Here is a 23,614-nt window from a genome sequence, read left to right as displayed (position 1 = left end):
CATACTGACATGCTCCTCTGTAGCCCAAGGAGGGCTTCTTGAGGGGGGCATCCGGGCACTAAAGGCAAATGACGTCATGAAATCTTTCCTTTCTCCTAATTTTTCAGGAATACATGTGAACAATAACCTGAATAACTTGAAATGTGGCACTGAGCACTCCCGAACAATAGCTTACTCTCAAGGAATGGTGAAGTCTGGAAAACTGGAACAGTCCTCTCCTAAACTAGCAGCAAATGACAAGATTGTCTTGCTGGTGTGTAACAGAGCGTGCACTGGACAGCAGAGCAAAAGGTGACTGGCAGCAGCATGGCTGGAGTTACTCTTCTGGCTGCTTCCTAAACTGACCTGGATTTTACTTTCCTGTAGTACAGGCTCCAGGTGAAGGAGCAGCATCAGGTGCTAAAGAACATGTTGATCAAAAAGCATTAATGGGTGCAGCAAAATATTTCTAATTTTGGTGAACTTCAAGTATTGCATTACTGCAAAGAAACAAATGCAGCCCAGTTGAGAGGATACACCACCTTTGTCTGGTTTGAGAGCAGCATGTTTGACCAGACCCTCTTATGGGTGGGAATTTTTAATTGGAGTGAAAATGGGAGGAAGGAGCAAGGTGAGAAGCAACCAGGGCAAAGGCATTTGTATCAGCTGGAGGCTGAGAACTGCCTCAGCCTCTGAAGCTTCACAAAACTTCACATGAAGTTCTCCCATGTAGTTTGGGGTTCCGATTGCTGAACAGGATAATATTTAAATTGTTCCTCAAATGCTTTACTTCCCATAGGTTTGGCTTGCCCTTTGTGTTGCACTTGGAAAAAACAATTGCTTGGGATATTCTGCAGAAGGAAATACTGGAGAAGATGCAGTATTTCCTCCGGCCTGCAGCCTGCTTGCAGGTGAGACTAATGTGAGCTGTTGCATGCACAGGTTCCATTGCTGTACTCAGCCCTCTGTCAGCTCACTGGCACAGGCATCTTCGAGACCTTGTACATTTGCTTTGTCATGTCAAACGTGTTCTAGGGTGAAGTCTTTGCCAGCCAGTGGCAGGTTGGGTCGGAGGCACTGAGGTGGTCTCTGTTCTCCTGTTGCAGGTTTGCCCATTCAGCTTGCGAGTGGTCAGTGTTGTGGGCATAACATACTTGCTACCTCAGGAGGAGCGACCCCTCTGCCACCCAACAGTGGAAAGGTGAGCAGGCCCTCAGTGCTGGGTGCTTCCCAGGAGTGGAGAGAGGTGTGTTAGCTGGGAGCCTGGTGTTTACCATGCAGAAATGAACAGTCCTGGTGAGGATGTGTGGCATGCACTGCAGGGGCCTGAGGAGCAGGGAAATGAGGGAGCATCCTTAGGAAGCTGTGTGAGAATACCTCAGTTGTGTGTCATGCCATCTGGAGTCTGTCCTCCCTGGAAATGGAGAACAGAATGAAAATATTACTCTCGCTATTTTTAATTTTTTTCTTGTGTCTGTTGCTCTTTGAAATGTTGATAAATGCTGGTTCTGTAACAGGTGTATGTTGCCTTACAGAACTCACATACTTGGGTGAAGGCATTTACCAGCTTTGCCAAGTGTTTTGCTGTGTGAATTCCTTTTACTCCTTTGCAAACCTCAGCTGTGGGAGTGAAGGAAGGGTGAAGGGCTTGTGGAGAGAAATTACATGCCTGTAGAAGATAATGTAGACTTTGGATTGAAAGATGGTCTGACTTATTTCTGCTCCTCCCCGCAGGGCATTGAAGTCATGCGGACAGGGGGGAACTGCTCATGTGAAATTAGTGGTAGAATGGGACAAAGAAACTAAAGATTAGTAAGTATGAATTAAAAAACCTTAAACTGTGTTCACCTCACAATTGCTGCTTGCAGCTTGCTTGTGTGAACTGTGCATCCTTCAGCAAACATGAGATCACTCAAACTCCACCTGTGCCCAGCCCCTGTCTGCAGGGGCAGCCTGGGGACCAAGGGGATGTGCTGGTAAATGTGGTGTCTCCCTGATGCAGCTTGTTTGTGAATACAGAAGAGGAATATATTCCAGACTCTGAAAGCGTCCGCCAGCAGAGAGAGCTTCATCATCAACCTCAGATCTGCACTTTATCTCAGTGTTTCCAACTGTACACCAAAGAGGAACAGGTAGATACAGCCTGTGTGCTCTGGCTTGTTCACACGCTGCAGGAACTCCCTCACTCCAGGCAGCTCTGTTGTGCAAACATTGATTCCTTGTGACAGGAGAATAGATTTGTAGCACAAGATTAGTTATCTGTGCTGCTAACAGAGCTCCTCTGCAGTGAGAAGCTTGTGGGAGGTCCTGGGTTCTTTGCTGCCCAAATGTTGATACAAGAACTTAGTCCTCTCCTTGGCAATTTCCTCTGTGAAATATTGTGAACATTATAAAGGGTTAGGACAGTGTGGCTTCATGGCTTCAGTTCTGCAGGAAGGTGGCTGCTCCCCTGCTCTGGCTCTGCTCTTTGTGTGAGGCTGGAGGGACAGGAGTGATGCTGTGCACAGGCAGGCTAGAGGGGGCTCTGACCTGGCCCCTGCCTGGCGCATGGAAGCCATCTGAATTCCTTTGGTAGTCTCCAATCTGCTGCACAAAGGGCTTGTCTGGAGGTAGTCTTTGGACCCAGGACTGAACTGTGATAGTTTGGGAACCTCTCTAGTTGGTTCTTTCAGAGGTGGGGGAAGAGTTGTTCGGCAGTTTAAATCTCTGGCTGCTGAGTTCTCTGAGCACTGGGCTGTGGAGGGAGGCTTGGGGGACAGGGAGAGCCTTCAGTGTGTAACTCTGTGCTGTTGGGACTACAGAGGAAGGAGGGGGTTCCCAGAGGGCAGTGACGTGTCAGAGGGGCATCCAAAGTACACCTTTCTTTTTTCTGTTCTGTTTTTTTTTCTGCTTTTTTATCCCTGCTTTTTTTCTACTGCTGGTTTTCTTGTGAGAATACTTTTCAGGCTGCCAAGCCTGCCTGCTTTTTGCCTTGGTTTTTCCTTTTCCTTCTTCTCCACCTCCAAGGCACTGGTGTTTATGAGGTGCAGAAAGGTCCTCTCCACAGCAGCACGGGCTGAATTCTGCCTTGCAGCAGAAAGTGCCTCCTGAATGAGACACACATATCCCTGCTTGTCACTTTGAAAAAATCATTGGGAACCCTGCATTTCCAGTGAGCTTGATAAGTGCTGGAGGGAGATGAGGCAGAGGGGTCAATGTCTGCACAGGGCTTGGGGCAGCAGGGGAGCAGTGGTGTGGTGGAAGCTGCCTTGGAATTTGCAAAGCAATACCCACTCCTGCCTGTTCTTGTAGCTTGCCCCAGATGATGCATGGCGATGCCCACACTGTAAGCAGCTGCAGCAGGGTAGCATCACACTGAGCCTCTGGACCTTACCTGATGTTCTCATCATACATCTCAAAAGGTTTAGGCAGGTAAGGATGCCTGTAGTGTTGCTGGAGGACTGCTGAGTGAAGTGAGTAGACTCTCCTCTTTAGAAGCGGCCATTCTGCCCTGTGTGTTCCTCACCTGGGGTTTCCCAGGCATGGTGGCCCTGGCCTCTGCAGCTCATGCTCTTCTCTGTACACAGGAAGGAGACCGAAGGATGAAACTTCAGAACATGGTTAAATTTCCCTTGAGTGGCTTGGACATGACTCCTCACGTTGTGAAACGCAGCCAGAGCAGCTGGAGCTTGCCATCACACTGGTCACCTTGGAGGAAACCTTATGGCCTCGGCAGAGATCCTGAGGACTACATCTATGACCTGTATGCTGTCTGCAACCACCATGGCACCATGCAAGGGGGACATTATACAGGCAAGTGTCCTGCTCTGCTGTCTGTGGGGGAGCCTTTCACAAAGATGCTGGTTATATTCCTGAAGGGAGTCAGAAAGGGAGTCACTGATGGAAGCAGTGTCACAAGTTACAGAGGGTGAAGGGAATGGAGCCACCCCAAATGATACTCTGCTCTAAGTGGTAATGGTGGACAAAGAAAGTCCTGAAATGGAAGCTGTTTATTATGTTCTGGCAGCCTCAGGCTTCTGTCTTGCCAGTCAGACTGGAAGATGATGCAAGAATCCATCTGTTCCTCGCATTGTCCGAGTCCATCATAGCAGAGAACCTTATGTTAAATGTCATGCAGCAAACCTGAGAGCAGTAGGAGTGAGAGAGTCTTACTGGAATGTATTATTCCTTAGCATATTGCAAGAATTCTGTTGATGGCCAGTGGTACTGCTTCGATGACAGTGAAGTTCAGCAGCTTTCTGAAAGCGAAGTCTGCAAGCAGACCGCTTACATCCTGTTCTACCAGCGGCGCACAGCGATCCCCTCGTGGTCTGCCAACAGCTCGGTGGCAGGTAAGCCCTGCTGGCCCTGTCCAGGGGTGCCTCTAACTTGTCTTCCTTGGGTAGTTTGTCCTTCTGGGGAATTTTCCACCCAGTTCTGCTTAAACCCCCATTCTTGTGTCCCAGAACTCAGCGAGGTTTGTCTGAGTCTGTGGCTGGGTGTCAGAGGCCATGGGAACTTTCCAGCTCTTCTCCTAAGGCAGTTTTGGCAGGGACATGGGGGAGCCCCTGTGCCCCAACGGGTGACTGCTCAGAGCTGCCCTTGTGCAGGACATCAAATCGTGACTCGCTCCTTCCCTGTGGCAGCACTCTCAGTCCCAAGGAGGTGCCCATAGTGCCTGTGTTGGTGGAATCCAGGGTGAGCTGTGGGCAGGTGCAGGCTTGGTGACCTGCCCTGGAAAAAAAGGGAGTTTTTTGGCCTTGGGGTGGCAACTGAAATGCCAGTGCCTGCATGCTGGTGTTCACAGCACACTGGGACAAGTGCAGTTCTGACCATAAATGCTCCACAAGAGTACATCCCCATTCCTGTGCCAGTGTCTAGGTGCTGGGGCTGCGAGGGCCAGCTCCAGGCTCAGGTGTGGCCCAGGGCAGGGCAGCAGTGCCTGACCCGGGGCTGCCCAGCTCTGCTGACCTGTGTGTGTGTGTCCTGCAGGCTGCGAGGTGTGGCCCAGGGCAGGGCAGCAGTGCCTGACCCGGGGCTGCCCAGCTCTGCTGACCTGTGTGTGTGTGTCCCACAGGCTCCACCAGCTCGTCGCTGTGCGAGCACTGGGTCAGCCGGCTCCCGGGCAGCAAGCAGCCCAGCGTGGCCTCGGCCGCCTCCTCGCGCCGCACCTCGCTCGCCTCGCTCTCCGAGTCCGTGGAGCTCACCGGGGAACGCAGCGAAGATGATGGTGTGTATCTCTCCTGGGGACACGCTGGGGCAAGATCCTTACTGAAACAGCTGCAACATCCGTGGTTGCAAGGGATGGTTAGTCCAGCTGAGAGAGGCAGGAGCTGGCTCGGTGGGAGCACAGATGGGCTTCCGTCTCATAGGAAGGGAGGAGGAGAACAGGCAGGAACCTTAAGCCTTTCAAAGAGAGCAAATGCCATCAACAAAACCTCTCAGTCAGGAACTTCTTGTGCTAGTGTTCTCTCTGGGTCTCACTGCATCACCTTTGCAAGGTGGCTGACACAATCCTGACAGATTTAGCATAGGTACTGATTACCTGCTGCTGTGCTTATGGATAGTCTCAGGGAGGGAGATGAAAACTCACCCATGTATGAAAGTTACTGTTCAGTTCCTGGCTTTGCCTGGTTCCTCCACACATTGTCTTGTAACTTCTGAAAATGCAGAGCTTCATGGGTCAGTCAGAGCATTGGAAGCTGGTGTGGAGATGTCCCTGCAGCAGTGCTGTGACAGCTGTCAGGTCTGACCATGGAAGTCACACTTCTAAAATACTTACATTTTGTGTTTCTAAATACAATTACATCACTTGATCTAGAAGTAGGAATCCTACTTTGCCTTTCATAGAATGCTCTGGGAAATATTCTTTAATACAGAATCATAACCCTAGCTGGTGATCTTGCCAGTTTCAAGGACTTCTGAGGTGCGAACCTTGTGTTTGATCTGGTGCACAGGGATGAGAAAAGAATCTGGGTTATCAGTTAGAGGCTTCAGAAAGCTGCTCCTGGGTGACCCCTAGCACGTAACAGTTGTTGGATTCCTCATTCAGCTTCTGTGCAAGAAGCTGTGCCTGCAGCCTGCATGGGGAGACACATAGTGAGGTGTGGGTGGGCTTCTTGGCTCTCGTGGGGAAATGTGCATGGGTGGGGTAAGCCAGCTGCAGCCTTGGCTTTCCCATTGAGACTGTCACTTGCTTTCTCTGCAGGAGGATTTTCAACTCGACCATTTGTAAGGAGTGTCCAGCGTCAGAGCTTGTCATCCAGATCCTCTGTCACCAGCCCGCTGGCAGTGAGTGAAAATGGTGTCAGGCCCTCGTGGTCGCTCTCTGCAAAGCTGCAGTTCCGCTCCAACTCCCCATCACGCTTCTCTGGAGATTCCCCAGTACATACCTCTGCTTCCACTCTGGAGAAGATTGGGGAAGCTGCTGATGACAAAGTTTCCACCTCGTGCTTTGGCAGCCTGAGGAACCTCTCTAGCAGCTACTTGGAGCCCTGTGACAGCAGTCGGCGAGAGCACAGGACAGCTCGCAGAGCCCCTTTGGCTGTCATGGAAGGGGCGTTCAGGGAAGAGTCCGTTGTAAGGACATCGAGCTCAGACCTTTCAGATGGCTATGGTAAAAGCTCTGTGCAGCCAGACAGGAGTCACCCTGCTCTGGACCCTTTTGATAACAACAATCAAATCGCCTTTGTTGACCAGAGCGATTCTGTGGACAGCTCTCCAGTGAAGGAGGTGAAAGCCCCAGCTGGGACGGGGCTGGCTGCAGAGAAGGCACATGACACCCCTAAGAAGGGTCACAGCTCCAAAGGAGCTTCTGAGCCAGACAAAAGTTTGAGGAAGGGAAGGACAGTCTTAGCTACCCAAGAGACCAAAGTCTCTCACTCTTCTCCTCCACTGAAGAGCTCTCAGAAAGCTTCCCGGTCTAGAAGTAAGGCAGACTCCTCTAGGGTCAGCGGGCGACACGGGTCTCCTGCTCCCACGCAGGCCAGGAAGGAGCACAGCACAAAGCCCCTGGAGGCATCTGTCCCTTCAGCTGCACAGAAGCAGAAGTCAGGTTCTTCTCCATCCTCCACGGCTGCCAAGAAAACCCCATCAGGCTCATTGACTAAGGGCTCTTCCTCTGGGAAGAGCCGGACTTTGGAGCGCAGCCTCAGCAGGGAGGGCTCCAAGGTCAGCCTGGGCTCAGATAAAATGAGCGTCACCAGCGGCTCCAGGACGAGCTCCCCACGGATCAGCCACTCCAGGAGTGACAGCAGGGCAGTGGACAGCAAGCACGTGCGCAGCTCCTCCATGGCCAACCTGCGCTCCCCGAGCGCCGCCGCGCGCTCTGGGCTGAAGAGGGACAGCAAGTCGGAAGAGAAGGGTTTGTCTTTCTTTAAATCAGCCTTAAGGCAGAAGGAGACACGGAGGTCGGCAGACCTGGGGAAGACAACAATGCTTTCAAAAAAGACAGGGAGTGTCAGTTCCAAGTCAGGCAGTAAAAATGTGCTGGAGGACAAACCGGAGAAAGGCGGTGTCCCACCAGCCTCTCAAACCAATGCCAACATTACTACAAAAGAAAAACTTGTCTCAAAAGATGCCACATCTAACAAACATTCTCTGCTATCCAGTCGCAAGTCCAAGTCTTCCCAGCTAGATCCCAGAGTCCAGTCTCCTCCTTCCAGTGGCAAGCAGGCTGCTGACAAGCCGCTGAAAAAGTTACCTTCCAGCATGCAGGTGTCTGTACGGCCTTCTCTGGAACCTCAGTGAAATGCTGCAATCCAGGTGTCTTTTCTTCTGCTGAGAAGCTAATTTATTCTGAGCTCTTGATTTTTGTTCATGTGCCTAATGTATGTTTTGAGGAGAAGTTAACTGCAAGTTGTTAAAGCGCCTTTGATTCTGCCATCAAACCAAATAGCCACAGGCAGCCAGCACTGGTGCAAGTAGCCTAGCTGGAGTCATTGCTGAACATGAATGCAGCTGTCCCATAGCACTTGTACAGGAGTCTCTGTCGAAAGTGCAACAACTTTCTTCAGATTTGAGGGTTGGGACCTGCCCGCAGTTGTACTGACACTGGTGTGCTTTGTAGAGCTGTGAACTGATATTCCTTTGGTCTTGTTCTGAGTGGGCTGTGTCCACACTGGTGTATGGCCTTGTTCTGAGCTGTGGAGGATGCGAAGGAAACTGGAGAGACTGTCGCTTCTTTCTGCTCTCAACTCTCTGTCCCTGCTCCCCTCCATTTCCAAGCTTTCTAAAGGGCAATATTTCAACACTAATGTTGTTTCTCAGGTATATACTCAGCCAGTATAGGAGGGACTAGCATTAGTGACGGACAGAAAGGTACCTGTGTGTCTCTGTGCACGTCTGTGTAATAGTTTTCCTTTTTGCATTCCAACAGCAGGAAGTTTGAAATGTAACCTGCAGTTTTTGTCGCTGTGTCTGTGGAGAGTTTTGCTTTGTCCATACCTAAGGCAGCCTCTGGCCTGTCCTGTTTCACTACTTTCTTCTGAAATGCTCTACTAAACAACAGAAGAAATCCCTGGGCAGCAGCTGCTGGCCAGCTTGTCCTGTGGAAGCAGTGCCATGGGAGAGTTATGTCCACACACCTGGATGGCCATGATGCTGTCAGGATGCCCCTGTTCCAACTCCTGGGAAGCATTTCCTAATGTGCTCAGACCCTTATCGTAGTGGTGTAATTAAGCCTCCGTTATCTCTAGGGGTGATGTTTAGATCCAGTGTCATCCTGCCCTCTCTGAGCATGCTTTGACAGGCCCCTTTGTGTGGGTTGGAGGGGCAGTTTTCCTGTTCCCCAGAGTGCTGTACATTCTTCCCTCTGGCATGCCTGTCCCCTCCCCATGGGACTGGCTGCCACATGTCCCTCCATGGAAGGTTCCCCTTCTTGTTTGGATGACAGCCTCCACCAGGGTCAAAACACTACATCTACTGATGTCTTTGTTTACATGCCCTTCTTACAGGGGAGATTCCTCAAGTTCTGTAAGGTTCCTCTTAAGGTGGATTTCTTAAGTCCTTTTACATACATGTGGTGTAATCCTTTTTTCTTTTTAAATCCATGAGTTTTTATTGATGTGCTGCATATCCTTTATCCACAGCCTGTCGTGTAGGTTGTGACAAGCTGGGCAATGTGCTGAGCGAGGTCTGTGCCTGTCCAGCCCAATGGCAGAGCTTGGGGCCAGGGACGTGTGTGCTCTGTCCCATCAGCATAACCAACTGGCCTCTGCCACCTCCCTTGCTGAGGTCCTGCTTGCCCTGCAGGCAGCCTTGCCCCCAGGACACCTTGCTGCTCTATCATCAGTTTTCTGCTCACCACACACCTGCAGCAAGCTTGGGAGGGAGGGGTTGGGGGTAGCAGGCTCCTCATGTGTGTGGGGCTGGGCTGGCAGTGCCATCGGGCTGGGTCAGTGTGGGATGAGCCCACCTGCCATGGAGCCCTTGCAGGGTCCTGGTGATGTCCTGCTGCATCCCCTCCCCGTGCTCCAGCAGTGCCCACGGCCTGAGGTGTAATGCCCTGCCTGTTCCAACCCAGACATGACTGTCCCCTCATGCATTCCTTCACCCGGGCATTGTTTCAGTCTCATTTATTGCAGCAACGAGAAGCAAAGATTGCATTGCTTGCTTCTGAAATGTATGACTTGGATTATTCATGGATTATTTTCTGTTACATCCAGCAGAGCAGATAAGACTTGCTTCACATTGCAGTACTTAAATTACTCCCTGAAATGTTGATGTTGAAGTATTTGTTTAAGGTTTTATCTGTATTAAGGTCTTACACTGTCTTGGCTCTTCTCTTGTAACAACTCTTCTAGCAAGAATGTAATTCCGGTGGCTTACACTGACTCGGTTTGGGATCTTTTAATAGACAGAAATACTTTCTGTGCATTTTTGCCATGGACATTTGTGAAAGGTTATTTTTATCAAATGGCATTTTTTTTTCATGTCATCATTCACTGAAGGAGTTTAAACTGGAAGCTGGTGTGTGGGTTTTGAGGTGGTTTTGCTCCTGTGCTGCATGCCTGACTGAAGGGAATTTGAAACCATGTCCAAACCCATGTTTTAGCTGAACACCAGTTCAATGTTTGTATCTGTAGCAAGATAATGGTCCTTGGAGCTCTCATTTGGGTAGAAGGGAGATGGAGGTCCTGGTATTCCAGCAGCTGATAAAAGTAATTGAACCTCTGCAATCCCATGAGAAGCCAGTCTCACTCTCTTTCTGCACATTGTCCATAACTCCTGATGCTAATTGCTGCCAGCTCCAGCACTATCTGCTCTCTCTATGCAGCCAGACTGGATTTCTGTCCCTCTGGAAGGGCAGCTCTGTGCCCGGGCTCCTTGCTCTGCAGTGTGAGTAGGCAGGAGGGGCTGCCCTGGCAGTACCCTTGTCTCTGAGCGGGTGAGGGCTGCTCCTGGTGGGTTTCCTGCTCGGGGCCTTGGCTTGGGGTGTCCTCAGGCAAAGTGGTTTGGCTTACCAGGCTGCACCAGAGTTCGTGTGGGACGTGCACTGGGCAGAGCGTGGAAGTGTGAGCCTGTGGGGAGTGCAGTCCTGCTCGTGTCTGTGTCCGTACCAGGGCCCCTGGGAGCAGCCACTCCTGTCACTGCACACCTCTGCCTGTCCCTGTCACACGTCTTCAGCAGTCAATGAGCTTCCTTGCACAGGACAGGGTCGAAGGCTGTGGGTCTGGGAGTGTTAATCAAAGCCTTGTTGCTGTTACAGTCCTGACTCCATCAATGAAGTAGGAGAAATGTTTCTGAAATGGAATGTAGGTTATTACAGGCCCTACTTAAAGGGATTTGGGGAAAATCATCAGTCTTCTCTCCTTGCTTTAAAGCAGACTTCTCTCTTGTCCCTTTCACGTGTAGGAGCTCCTGTCCACGGTATTGTGTTGTCCAGCTGCCAGGATGTGGCATGGTACCAGGGAACACTCAAGAGAGGGATCTGCCAAGTCCTAGATGCCAACGCCACCGTGGCTTTGCATACGGATCCTTCAAGCAGCAGTGGCTTGAGGCTGTTCTGGAGCAGCTGCATGTACATGGTCACGTCTTAAAGTTCCTGTTGGCCATCAGAAGCACTCATGGCTGCTGGGGAGGTGGGCTCTGCCATCTCCCAGAGGCTGTGCTGCCCAGGGACCTCTGCCTCCCCTGGGTGGTGGCATGTAGGGCCTGGAAGTCTCACGGGCATCTCAGTGTGATGGGAACAGCTCTGCCAGGTCTGTCCTGCCCAGCCTGGCTGGGGTGGTGGGGTCTGGGACCTTCCTGCCAAGGTCCTGGCAGCAAAGGTGTGGCTCACAGTGATGGGCAATGCCTGGGAAGGGAGGCCCAGGCATGCCCCTGCTCCCAGACAGGCGAGCTCCAAGGCAAAGCAGGCGTTCAGGCAGAGTGTTTCCAGCTGGCTTTGGGTTGGTTTGCCTGTGCCAGCCTGTGACCTGCACTTCACCTCACATCCCCAGTCTGCCACTCGCTCCTGCTGCTGGAATTGGCCCCCTGGGCGCAGGAGAGCGGCGCCTTCATTCCAGTGCTCAATTCCTACAGGAGTCACCTAGAGACTTTTTTTTACCCTTTTTGGGCTGTGTCTTTTGGACAGTGTTTAGTAGTATTCAAGTTATAAGCACATTTTCAATGACGTGTATTGAAGAGGCACCTTTTATTTGTATTAATCACATTTGATAGACAATTTGGTGCCTGCAGTTCTCTGTAACTTGTGTCTCACTTTGGGTGTGTAAATTGTTAACCCTTTCACACTTATCAAATACGGATTAATAAAAACAAGATGCTTAGGATAGAAAGCTAGCAGCTTAATTGCACTTCTCCCACTGCAAGTGCCCTCATCCGCCGTCGCTGCAGGGGTTTTGCTTTCTGAAGCTGAAACTGGAGCATGCCCAGCCCTTGTCCTCGGTGTGAGGCAGCCTGCATGGCCCTGCTGTCCCCCTGCATGTCCCTACTAACTATGCAAGCCTCTAGCCCAGCCGTGGCTCTGGAGCAGGCTTGGAGCCTGTGCTGGCCTCGGCGCGGCTGCTGCTGGCACACAGGAGCATGTCCCTGCGTTCTGCTTCCTTTGCACATCTCTGGCTCTTTCCTTTGCAGGATTCTGCGTTACTGACAAGGCTGCAGCGTAACGTAAGGTTAGAGGGATTGGAGCAGGGAAATGAGAACAAACTGATTTCTCTTTTGTGTTGTTTTTCCTTTTGTTAGCAGGGCGAGCTGCTCGGGGTTCTGTGTGCCGCCTGGCATTGCATGCGGTGTGAGGGGCTGTGAGCAGGGGCAGGGTGGTGCCCGGGGCACACAGAGCTGCTGTGAGTGTCCTTGGCAGGGGAGCTGTTCCCTGCTGCCCAGGCTGCTGCTGGGCTTTGCTCTCTCTGGGGGAGCCCCTGGGCTGCCTGGCCGTGCTCAGAGTGCCCTGGTGCTGGGCTTGGAGCCGTGTCCTGCGGGGCAGCCCCGGGTGCTGCATGGCCAGAGCAGCTGCCCTGGGCTTCCTGCAGGTCCCAGGACTCCTCCTGGTTCTTGGCCCTGCAGCTTTGGTGCCCTCCTCTTGGTCAGCTGGCATGGAGAGGGTGTGGAAACAACATTCCAAATAATTTCACTGTTGGGTGGTGTTGTGGTTTTTTTGTTTTTTTGTTTTTTTTTTTTAATTTTAGTTTGGTTTGGATTTTTTTAATCTTTGTCATTTGCCTACTAATCCAAAAGAATTTGGCAGTATCTAATGATACCTGTGGAGGGAACTGAAATTTAGTTTTAATCTGTGGTGAGATGAAAGTCCTACATGGTTTTCTCAACAAAAGCATCGTAAAGCAGTTACTGTTAAGAGCTTTATTTTGTAGAAGAAAAGCACCTGAAGACTTGTACAATGTTTGGTTAGACCTGAAGGCTTAGGGACTCTATTTTTTAAAAGGTGATAGCACTCAATTTATCTGCAAATAGTGTTTTTTAAAAGACACAGATTAAAACTAAGTGTAACCACCAGTCCCGGCTCACTCAGCCCTGCAGTGCACACGTGCTGGCCTCAGGCCCGTGTGCCATTGTGAGTGCAATAACCCCTTTGGAGGTGCTACACTGCCTTGGGTAGGGTAACACAAGGGAATCCAGGCCACCAGTGGCTCCTTTATTGTCCTGTGGCCTTCCAGGTATGAATTTGTACAGATTTGCTCACCACCTGTGCCTCACCATTGGTTAAAATTGAATTTTAAGTCCTGTTGCAAATGCAATTTCTCTTCTGGACACAATGTCAGATTTTACACTGGAATATCTACAGTTCTCAAACTGCATGTCACATCACTGTACCTGGTACAGGGACGTGGGGCTTTCCCACACCTTTGATATTCTCCTCTGTATTTTAATGTTTTTGACCTGTACAGTAATTGGAAAGCAGGCTGTCTACTTGGGGTTGAACATTGTACCATAAATTTTAAATTATTTGAGGACAACTGCATGAGACTGTGTCAATGCCTTTTATTATTTATTTGTATGTTTTATTATTCGAGGTGTATGCACTTTTAATATGCAGAATTTATATTTTTATGTTGAAAATCATTTTCTTTCAGAAAGAAGAGTTTGAATATGAGGAATTGGAATTAAATGCAAAAAGGGGAATATGTAATAAAATACAATAAATTTATTACTAGGCATCCTGCCTGAGTGAGCGTTTTTCCAGGCTGCAGCTTCAGCCTTGCTGTGTTCCTGCCCTGCCTGCTCCGGGCCCAGGGCGGGAGCACGGGAGCTGCCCTGTGTGCCCCAGGGCTCCCGTGGGGACACCAGCCCCAGAGCCTGGCTTGGGCACAGCCTGCGTGCTGGGGAGGGGAGGCTCGGGCTCCTCCTGCCCCTGTGCTGTTCCTGATGCTTCTCTCTCCACAGACCCTCAGCCCCGTGCTGCTCTGCCCGGAGGGGTGTGGGACCTGCACCAGAGCCACGCGCGGGTGAGTTGGGCCCTGAGCCCCAGGGCAGGGGGATGTGCTCGGGTTCCCCTTTGGTGCTGGAGGGCTCACACCTGCTCAGGCTGAGCTGGGAGTGCTCCCTGTCCACCCATCCATCCATCATCCACCCATCCACCCATCCACCCATCCATCCATCCATCCATCCATCCATCCATCCATCATCCATCCATCCATCATCCATCCATCCATCATCCATCCATCCATCATCCATCCATCCATCACCCATCCATCCATCCATCCATCCATCCACCCATCCATGCATGCATGCATGCATCCACCCATCAATCCATCCATCCATCCATCCATGCATGCATCCATCCATCCATCATCCATCAACCCACCCATCCACCCATCCACCCATCCACCCATCCATCCATCATCCATCCACCCATCCACCCATCCACCCATCCACCCATCCACCCATCCACCCATCCACCCATCCACCCATCCATCCATCCATCCATCCATCCATCCATCCATCCATCCATCCATCCATCCATCCATCACCCATCCATCCATCCATCCACCCATCCATCATCCATCCATCCATCCACCCATCCATGCATGCATGCATGCATCCACCCATCAATCCATCCATCCATCCATCCATCCATCCATGCATGCATCCATCCATCCATCATCCATCAACCCATCCACCCATCCACCCATCCATCCATCCATCCACCCACCTATCCACCCACCTATCCACCCATCCATCCATCCATCCATCCATCCATCCATCCATCCATCCATCCATCATCCACCCATCCATCCATCCATCCATCCATCCATCCATCCATCCATCCATCCATCCATCCATCCATCCATCCCTCGTGTCTCAGCCCCCCATGTGAAGGGGCTGCTCAGTGCCAGAGCAGTCCCTGCCACTCCCAGCCCTGCCTATGCCCCTGCCACCCATGGCAGTGAGGCCAAGCTCCCCACACGAGGGATACATGGCCCCAGGTCCTGTGGTATTTGGGGCCAGGAGACCCCCAGCCAGATCCCCACTTGTCCAGGAGACCCTGAGGCCAGCCCTGACTGCAACATGGCCAGAGGTATTGAGGGCTGGGGTGGCCTCAGGGGCTTCTGCCATCATCAGACACGGGAGGCTTGAAGCTCCTCCAGCTCTGTCCTAATTAAAGATCATTTGTCCTTTAGCAGGGTGTGCAGCGGTGGCTCCAGATGCAGAGGAGATGAGGATGGGCTGCTCCTGCTGCCACCCCTGAGCCCAGCGAGGAGGAGGATGGAGCAAGGCAGGAGGAGGACAGGCTGCCTGTCCTGGTGCTGAATGGAAACCTCTGTCCTTGGTGGATTGCTTGCAGCGACCCCCCTGGGCTGGGAGAGCTGCCCAGTCGCGGGGCAAAGGGGGCACAGATTGGGCCACCCAGGGTCTCCTCTGGGCCGAAGGATGGAAGATGATGTGCCCCCAGCCTGTGCCTGCAGCCCTTTCTGCTGTGGACTCGGATCCTCCTGCTCCAGTGAGCCCTCGGATCAGTGCATCAGGGGCTGGCTTGGGCATAACAAACTCACCTTTCAACACGATTTTTGATTCTCAAGGGTTCTTTTTCTCTTTCCTCCTCTGTGCATATTTTTGCAGGAGGGGGCTGTTGCACAGGTGAGCAGCATTATCACCCCCATGCCCTTCAGTGCTCACCAAAGGGGAAGTTGTCAGTGACTCCCCCTGTTCCCCAAATCCCCAGATGGGTTGTCCTGTCCCCTTTCCTGGTGGTGGTTACAGAGGTGGTGATGTTGGTGTGTTCATCAACAGCTGTGCTGCATCATCCCTTGCCCATAGGGTCCTGGGGCCTTGGGGGACACATGGCCCCTGCCAGGGAGCCTCAGTCTGTGTTTCCATCCATCCTGCTGGGAGTGGTGAGCTGGAGCTGAGCCCTGGGTGCTGAGCTGAGGAGCTGCTTGCTGCCCTGGCCCAAGTCCTGGCACACAAGTCCCACCCCTACCGTGTACCAGAGGCACTGCTTCACAGCTTGTGTGGAAATGGGGATGGCAGATGTCATATTAAATCACGGGGTCATCATTTATTTATAGGTGATTACATTAAAGAGAGATTAATATAGCCGAAGGCTTCACAGAATTAGAGTTAATGTACTTGTGTTTATTGTATTTGCCAACATTTCTCCAATCCAGCTGGGTTTTCTGGCCACAGGATTTAACAGTGAGCCCACTGCCATCCTGGGAGGGGGGTGTGAGGTCCCTGTAGAACGCCTGGGAACTTTGGAGTGCTCAGTTGTGCTGCCTCGCACTCGGAGGGTCCGTGGGCAGCACCCGGGGCAGGGCAGGACTCAGCAATGCTTAGAGTGGCTCGGGAGGGGAGCCCGGGGCCGGGGCTCCCAGCTGGCGCTCCCAGGCTGGGATTATGCTGTGTTTAACTGGGATTGCACCATGCAGAGCTGGGCAAGGGCTCTGACACCCTGGGGAGGGCGTGTGTCCCTGAGGTGTTTCCTTGGCCCTGTGCCCCCAGGGCCTGGCCGGCTGTCACTGTCCCATGGGCTGCAGGGTGGTGCTGCCAGCAGAGCTGCCCTGCTGATGGGTGAACCAGAGGAGCCAAGAACAGCCTGTGTTTGGCTGGAGGTGCCAAACCGCACAGCAATGGGCCCTGGTTGTGCCAGTCGGGACTGAGGGTGCAGAGTGGGTGTGTGAGTCCCTGCTGCTGCTGGCGGGACGCCTGCCTGCCTCTGAGAGCCAGAACAAACCAGGCTTTGGGAGGCTGTCAATAAATTGTAACACGTTAGGCACTGTCACCCCTACCCCTGGACTCTTAAATTTTGCTCTAATTGGAGTATTGCTTTTCCTTCCTCAGCACTTTTTCCCCTCGGCCAGGTATCGATCCTGGCTCTGTGGGGATCTGGCTAACTGTTGGCAATTTATGGGAACATAAAACTAGTCCATCGTAGAGCAAAAACCCAGCCTTTACGAAGAAATGGCAACATCAGCCAGAGCCTGATTCCAAGGTGGGTTTACCATTTTACAGTGGGTCCCCAGGGCAGGGGAACAGGGGCTGTTGGGGAAAGGGACCATTAGAAGCCCTTTGGGCTGGGCAGCCTTGTGGGCAGGGGAGGCCTGAGGGGCTTTTGAAGATGTGGGGCGCTCCTTTTTGGTCTCCTGTGCCCCTTCCCATGGTGGCTGAGGGTCTGGCTGGGGTCCCCTGACCCCACAGGACCTGGGTCCATGATATGTCCCCTCCTGCCTGGAGCTTGGTCTCTGCTGTGTGTGACAGGAGCTGGTGGGCAGCAGGCTGGGCTGGGGCTGCAGGAGACTGCTGGCAGTGAAGGGCTCTGGTGCTGGGCAACCTCCCCAACCCTTTCACATGTCCCTGCACAGTTCCCCCAGCCCCTGGGGCTCTCCCCTGGTGATGGATGCTGGTGGCTTTGTGGACTGAGGCTGGTTGTGGATTCCCAGACCTGTGGGCCTTCACCCCCCTGGGGTGTTCCTGCAGCTTTGGGGGCGTGGGGTCCTTGGGGAGCAGGGCCCTGGGAATAGGGGGCACCTGGCACTCCCAGCCCAGCTCCAGCCCGGCAGGAGCTCCCGAGCATCTCCTTAATCCCAGCCCAGCTCCAGCCCGGCAGGAGCTCCCGAGCATCTCCTTAATCCCAGCCCAGCTCCATCCCGGCAGGGGCTCCCGAGCATCCCTTTAATCCCAGCCCAGCTCCATCCCGGCAGGGGCTCCCGAGCATCCCTTTAATCCCAGCCCAGCTCCAGCCCGGCAGGAGCTCCCGAGCATCCCTCACTCCCAGCCCAGCTCTATCCCGGCAGGAGCTCCCGAGCATCCCTTTAATCCCAGCCCAGCTCTATCCCGGCAGGAGCTCCCGAGCATCCCTTTAATCCCAGCCCAGCTCCAGCCCGGCAGGAGCTCCCGAGCATCCCTTTAATCCCAGCCCAGCTCCATCCCGGCAGGGGCTCCCGAGCATCCCTCACTCCCAGCCCAGCTCCATCCCCGCAGGGGCTCCCGAGCATCCCTCACTCCCAGCCCAGCTCCAGCCCCAGCAGGAGCTCCCGAGCATCCCTCACTCCCAGCCCAGCTCCAGCCCCAGCAGGAGCTCCCGAGCATCCCTCACTCCCAGCCCAGCTCCAGCCCCCGCAGGAGCTCCCGAGCATCCCTCACTCCCAGCCCAGCTCCAGCCCCCGCAGGAGCTCCCGAGCATCCCTTTAATCCCAGCCCGGCTCCAGCCCCCGCAGGAGCTCCCGAGCATCCCTCACTCCCAGCCCAGCTCCAGCCCGGCAGGAGCTCCCGAGCATCCCTCACTCCCAGCCCAGCTCCAGCCCTGCCTCCCAGCCTGCAGACGGTCGCTCTGCCCTGTCTGTGTCACGCAGCGCCAGGGCGTGTTGTGTTGGGTGTCCCGGTGCTGTAACAGCTGCTCTTCCCGCCATTTGCTGCCATCTAATTGTGGTTTTATTGAAATGAGTCTAAATTGTCTGGGAATACATTAGCTCGCTGTGTCCCTGTGGCGCGCACTCCGCATGGATGCGAGCACTCCGCAGAACGCTCCCGTTTTTAATCTTGTGGACCCGGCTCCCCGGAGGGCGCTGCATTTCCCAACAGCCCTGATGAGTTCCCAGAGCTGGGCTCAGGTTGTGTTGGCAGTGGCAATGGGGCCGGGGGCTCGCCCCGCCGCTCTGTGCTCCAGACTGTGAATAACGCCCCGCTCCCTCTGCTCCAGAGTGTGAGCGCTGCAAAGCAACTCCCGGAGCCCCCAGGACGGTCTTGAAGCACTTTAATACTTTGCGAATGATTTATTGAGGGTAACGAGCAGATGATAGACTGCATTTCAAGGTGTGGATTATCTATTAGAGCTCATGTTGAAGGCATCTGCGATGACAAGCTGCTGCCGAGCGAGGCAAGTACGAGCGATCTGTTGAGTGGCAGGAGGGGTCAGCACCTCCTGCCGCAGCTTGGAGACAGCTCAGTGCCCTCGGGACAGCGCTGAACACCTGTCCCTGGCCGGGTGGCACCTGTCCTGCCACGGCCCAGAGCTCCTGTCGTGCCTGGTTAGGAGTTCGGAACCTGGTGGCGGCTTCCCCCAGTGCTGGATGGTTCATGGGCTGTGGCATCACCTCTGCAGCTCTCAGGGAGGCGGGTGGGCAGCTGCTTCACTGCCCTCTCAGGTGATTTGTATTGCAGGGCCGGTCGTGCCCCGGGACCTGCGGTGCTGCCCCATCCGTGACCCGGCGGGGGCCGCGGTGCCCAGGAAGGCGCTGGCTGCGGGGCACGAAGCTCTTTGCCCTCCAGGGTCTGCCCTGCACCCCCTTTCACACCTTCTGCAGTCGGCACCGCCCGTCCCCGTGCGGCACAGCCAAGCTGGGCCAAAAGGGGGCCCTGTGGGCTCAGAGTGACCGCGACTGGACATTGTCCCCTGGGTACCCCTTCTCTGCTGCGGGAGCGGCCGCCACTGCAGGGAGGGCAGGGGCTGCCCTATTGCTGTGCTGGCTTCGTTACAGCGAGATTAATGCTGGTTATTGGGAGTTTTTATCACCTCAATGTTTCCCCTCAGCTCCTGAAACCAGCTTCAGCCCGGATTTATTACCTGGCAGATAAATACAAGTGCAGGTTTATTTTGTCTCCCTGCTCATCAGAAAGGAATGAAAATGTAAGCAAAATAGTAAAAATAAAATAGACTCAGTTTTTCTTTAATTGACCTTTGATTTTTAACGTAATACCTTCCCCATGTTGCTGCTTCAGCCTTTAATTTCTCTCGGTGAAGTGGCTGTGTTCAATGATTCATTCTGTCCTGAGGCAAAGCACACACTGTAATTGGTTTTTAACTTCCTGGAATGTCAAAGCCAGGATTGAAATTTTACGTATCACACCACCAATTCAATACTGGCTTTAATAATAATGTTGCAGAAAGGAAAGCAGATTTACAGCTGTAGAAAAATGTAATCAAATTTTGAGCCTGAATGCAGTAAGTCCAAATGCTAGTTTTCATTTGGAAACTTGTTAGATAAATGTGACATCACCTGAGTGGTTCCCAGCTCATTTCTGCTTCTCCGAGCCGCAGCCGGGGGAGCTTGGAGGGATGGGGCGAGGTGGGGACTGCGGGTCCGCGGCTGCTGGCGCTGCCCTGGAGGGGCTGCGGCTGCTTCGGGGCCGAGATGCGCTCAGCCCGAGCCGCTCGCGATGGCAGCGGCCCGAGATCCGCCCCAGGTCCGGCCCGAGATCCGCCCGAGATCAGGCCCGAGGTCCGGCCCGAGATCCGCCCGAGGTCCGGCCCGAGGTCCGCCCGAGATCTGCCCGAGGTCCGCCCCAGGTCCGCCCAAGGTCCGGCCCGAGATCCGCCCCAGGTCCGGCCCGAGATCGGGCCCGAGGTCCGCCCCAGGTCCTCCCGAGATCCGCCCCAGGTCCGGCCCGAGATCCGCCCGAGGTCCGGCCCGAGATCCGCCCCAGGTCCGGCCGAGGTCCGCCCCAGATCCGGCCCAGGCAGCGCCGCCGCCGGGGCTGTGCCGGCCCGGGCCGGGCTCTGCCGGTGCCGCTCCGCCGGGCGGGGGCTGCTGGGGGAAACGCAGCACTGCAGACGCCAAACAAGCAATCGATTTTGGCCAATTAATGTCTGATAAAAACTAACAACCCTCCTCTCCCTTTCTTATTACCGAATGACCTCCAGCGATCCATTAGTTTAACAAATGATATGCGGACGTTCAGCATGGCTAATGGCTCTGGATTAACGCCGCTGACACCTAATTTATCAGCGTGCCCGCACCACAGAGCTGCCGTGCCGCACCCTCCATCACAGCGCGTCCCACAGCGCCTGGCCTCGCACCCAGCACGGAGCTGGGCTCCGTGTCCCCGTGTCGTCCCCGTGTCCCCGTGTCGTCCCCGTGTCCCCGTGTCCCCGTGTCCCCGTGTCCCCGTGTCACCGTGTCCGGGCCGGGCCCGCGGTGCCGGTGCCCTTTGGCCGCGGGCTCTGCGCATCGCCCCGCAGCGCCGCGCTCCCTGCTCCCTGCTAGCGTGTCCTAAAAAGCTAACTAAGCTGAAATTATTTTCTTTCCTTGGAAAAGCCTTTAAATAATGTATTGCCCTCACTCGCTGTTACTGAGTGTTTTTTTTAAACCCAGGAAACTTTTCCTTCTCCCTTGTGCGTTGCATCTGTTTGTTGTAGGGTGTGAATTCCCTTGGGAGGATCACTGGAAATTCCATCTCAAGGCCAGTGCCCAGTGCCCCGTGAGCTCCCAGCCCGGCCCCTGGAGCGGAGGGCTCTGGAGTGGCCCCTTGCAGGGCTGAGGGGAAAAGCTCCCAGCCCCGTTTGCAGAGAAAAGAGCTGAGCAGCCGCAGAGGCGGTGGGGAGAAGGACGGGAAGGGCCCCGCAGTGTTGCTCCGGGCTGGCAGCGCTCCATCCCCCCGGCCTGTGCCTGGCCGGGAAGGCTCCCTGGGCTCCGGGATCGCTCCTCCCAGCCAGCTGCCAGTGCTGGCAGCAGCGCGGCACCAGCCCCGGCTCCAGCCCAGCTCCATCCCAGAGCGCGGCAGCGGCCCCGGGGCTCTCGGCTGAGCTGCAGCACCGCGGCCGGCCCCTATTGATTTCCATGGCTGCTAATGGTCTTTTTCATACAACAAGAGGCTTTTGTGGGGAGAACTTAATCCAGTCCCATCACTGGGTGAAATTGCACTGCTCACTGCTCAGATTTCCAGGATGTGAGCTACTGTAATAGCAGAGGGAGTTTTATCTAATACATTTAATGCTCCAATATTTTTATGGCATGACAGGTTCTAATTGCACTGCTGCAGTACCAGGAGCATGAGAGCCCAGGGTCTGCGGGGTGTGAGGGAGCTGTGCTGGCACACGGTGGCTTGTGGGCACCTTGGCAGCGTGGCTGTCACTGTCACCAGTTGCTGTGCTGATCCCCAGTGTAGCCACTAGCATGGATTATTGAGGTGATGATGAGGCTGATGCTGGAGATGATGGAAATGTGCAGGGAACAGGAACTTGGTGTTCCCCAGGGCCATTTCTTGGTCTTTTCTCTCCCCAGCAGAGCTGCTCTTGTTGCTGGACACTTGGGCTGGGGCTGGGGCAAAGCCTCGGGTCAGGTGGGGGTGACAGAGGTGGCACCTCTTGGGACAAGGGGATGCCAGGGCAGGGTCAGGCCCTGTGTGCTCTCGTGCAGGGCAGCAGCGCAGGCTCAGGGCAGGCAGGACGTGCTGACCTGTGCCTGCAGTGCAGGACAGGCTCCCCTTGCCGTGCCCCTGGCCTGTGCCAGCCCCGGGCTCTGCCAGCTGCAGCCAGGCCAGCTCTCCCCTTGTGGCCCAGAGCAGAGCTCAGGGCTTGGCTTGTGCAGGGCTGGAGATGTGCTCCTGCCTTTCAACCAATGTGCAGGGAGGTCTCATGGACTGTGATGGCCAGGATCAAAGGTTAGGAAATTTCTCTGTGTAACTTATGTAAATGAGGACTAATGAGGTTTTCATGATTACCTTTAATTAGCTTTTCCACAAGTAGCAGAGGTTTATATGGCCAGGATGGGTGGCACATGCAGGTATGTGCACAGCCAAGAACCTTCATTCCTTCATTAAAAACATTGTTTAAAAATTAATCTGCAAGATGCAAATTATCTATTAAATGCTCAAGAAGAAGGTTTCAAATGGGGAAAAAAAAGCACAAGGAAAGCAGCAGCTCTGCAAGCCCTCCAGGGCTGTGGTGTGCAGGGCAGCAGGGCAGGCAGTGCCACACGGGGGACGTGTCTGTCCTCGAGGCTGTGTGGCAAGCACAGAGCTGCTGCTGGGTGCTGCTGCGGGGTCCTGGGCAGCCTGGACCAGAGGGGTTTGTATCAGAGTCAGAAGCAGCTCCCCTTGGAGTTTCCCTCTTGATCCTGAGGAGCTGGAGCCTCGTGTTGGGCGGGAGGAGAGCGTAAACGGAGAGACAGCAGAGTGAGCGAGTGAGATGGTTCGGACAACTGCATCCAATTAGCCTGACATTAATCCTGGGCAAACATGTGGAAAAATCACTGCAAAATTCAATTAATGGGAGAATTAGAGCCTGGGAATATAAATTCATGCCTGTCAGCGTGGTTGAACAGAAGTAGGTCCTGTCAAACCGACCTGATTTCGTTCTTTGATGAGGTTGAGTTTGGTGGTGGCACAGCAATGGCCTGTGTTTCCCTCAGTGCCACAATGCCCTGGGCAATAAGTGATGAAAAAGGATTGGAATGCAGGACTGAGGAAGGGGAGGGAAAGCCTTGTTCTGCAGCTGGCAGGGGCAGTGTCTTCCTGGGGAGCTGAGTCTCCGTCCAGGGGTGAGAGCGGTGGTGCTGTGGGGCAGGGATGTCTGGTGCTTGGGCAGGGGGAGTGGAGGAGAGACACGAGAGCTGCTCCTGCTGCTGCTGCTGCTGCTGCTGCTCTGGGGCAGGGAATTGCCTGCCTGGCACAGGAGCAGAACTCCCCTCCCCACAGCACTGGCTCCCTGGGGAAAACGTGTGCGCACAAAACGTTAAGTTTGCTTTATTCAAACTATTACGTGAAAATGATTCTGAGTGTTGTGAAAGCAGCAGAAACTGTGCCCACATCTCTGGTGCCCTGGCAGGAGATGCCATGGTGGGATGGCATGTCACAGCCAGAGCACTCTCTGCCCCGTGCCTGGGCACCTGGCCCTGCCTGGCTGGAGGACGCTGCCTGTCCCCGCTGCCTGGGAAGGTGACAGCAGCCGGGCTGCAGGAGGCACTTGGCTCCAGCACTGCCACTAACGCTTCCAATTTCCCTCTGGAAATTGTTTCTGTCAATATTTTAATTTCATTTGGGC

The 23,614-nt window shown here is 54.1% G+C and overlaps 2 protein-coding genes across 9 annotated transcripts in view; both read left to right on the top strand.

Annotated features, from left to right (window-relative positions):
• Nucleotides 1–15,974, top strand: part of USP31 (ubiquitin specific peptidase 31) — a 29,381-nt gene extending 13,407 nt beyond the window's left edge. The window contains exons 7-18 of one of the 8 annotated variants that reach the window (XR_004981160.2): nucleotides 108–291; nucleotides 779–890; nucleotides 1,086–1,180; nucleotides 1,714–1,791; nucleotides 1,982–2,111; nucleotides 3,271–3,390; nucleotides 3,546–3,771; nucleotides 4,152–4,310; nucleotides 5,036–5,188; nucleotides 6,167–7,722; nucleotides 13,798–13,859; nucleotides 15,039–15,974. Coding sequence is in view for 2 of the 8 variants with exons in the window: in XM_036392343.2 (XP_036248236.1) it covers nucleotides 108–291; nucleotides 779–890; nucleotides 1,086–1,180; nucleotides 1,714–1,791; nucleotides 1,982–2,111; nucleotides 3,271–3,390; nucleotides 3,546–3,771; nucleotides 4,152–4,310; nucleotides 5,036–5,188; nucleotides 6,167–7,707 (2,798 nt within the window). In the remaining 6 variants the exon portion in view is untranslated. Of the gene's footprint in view, nucleotides 1–107; nucleotides 292–778; nucleotides 891–1,085; nucleotides 1,181–1,713; nucleotides 1,792–1,981; nucleotides 2,112–3,270; nucleotides 3,391–3,545; nucleotides 3,772–4,151; nucleotides 4,311–5,035; nucleotides 5,189–6,166; nucleotides 13,572–13,797; nucleotides 13,860–15,035 lie in introns of those variants that run through there. The other 7 variants (XR_004981159.2, XR_004981158.2, XR_004981157.2 and 4 more) reach the window with 7 other exon arrangements.
• A 4,011-nt stretch (nucleotides 15,975–19,985) lies between these two features.
• On the top strand, nucleotides 19,986–20,444 carry LOC118692653 (proline-rich protein HaeIII subfamily 1-like). The gene has a single exon (XM_036392613.1). It carries the CDS (start codon nucleotides 19,986–19,988, stop codon nucleotides 20,442–20,444), a length of 459 nt encoding a protein of 152 aa, XP_036248506.1.
• The last annotated feature ends 3,170 nt before the right edge of the window (nucleotides 20,445–23,614 follow it).

Source organism: Molothrus ater, chromosome 16, assembly GCF_012460135.2.
Source record: "Molothrus ater isolate BHLD 08-10-18 breed brown headed cowbird chromosome 16, BPBGC_Mater_1.1, whole genome shotgun sequence".
Classification (NCBI taxonomy): domain Eukaryota; kingdom Metazoa; phylum Chordata; class Aves; order Passeriformes; family Icteridae; genus Molothrus; species Molothrus ater.
The sequence above is the reverse complement of the archived record's forward strand: the minus strand, read 5'-3'. Positions and strand labels throughout refer to the sequence as shown.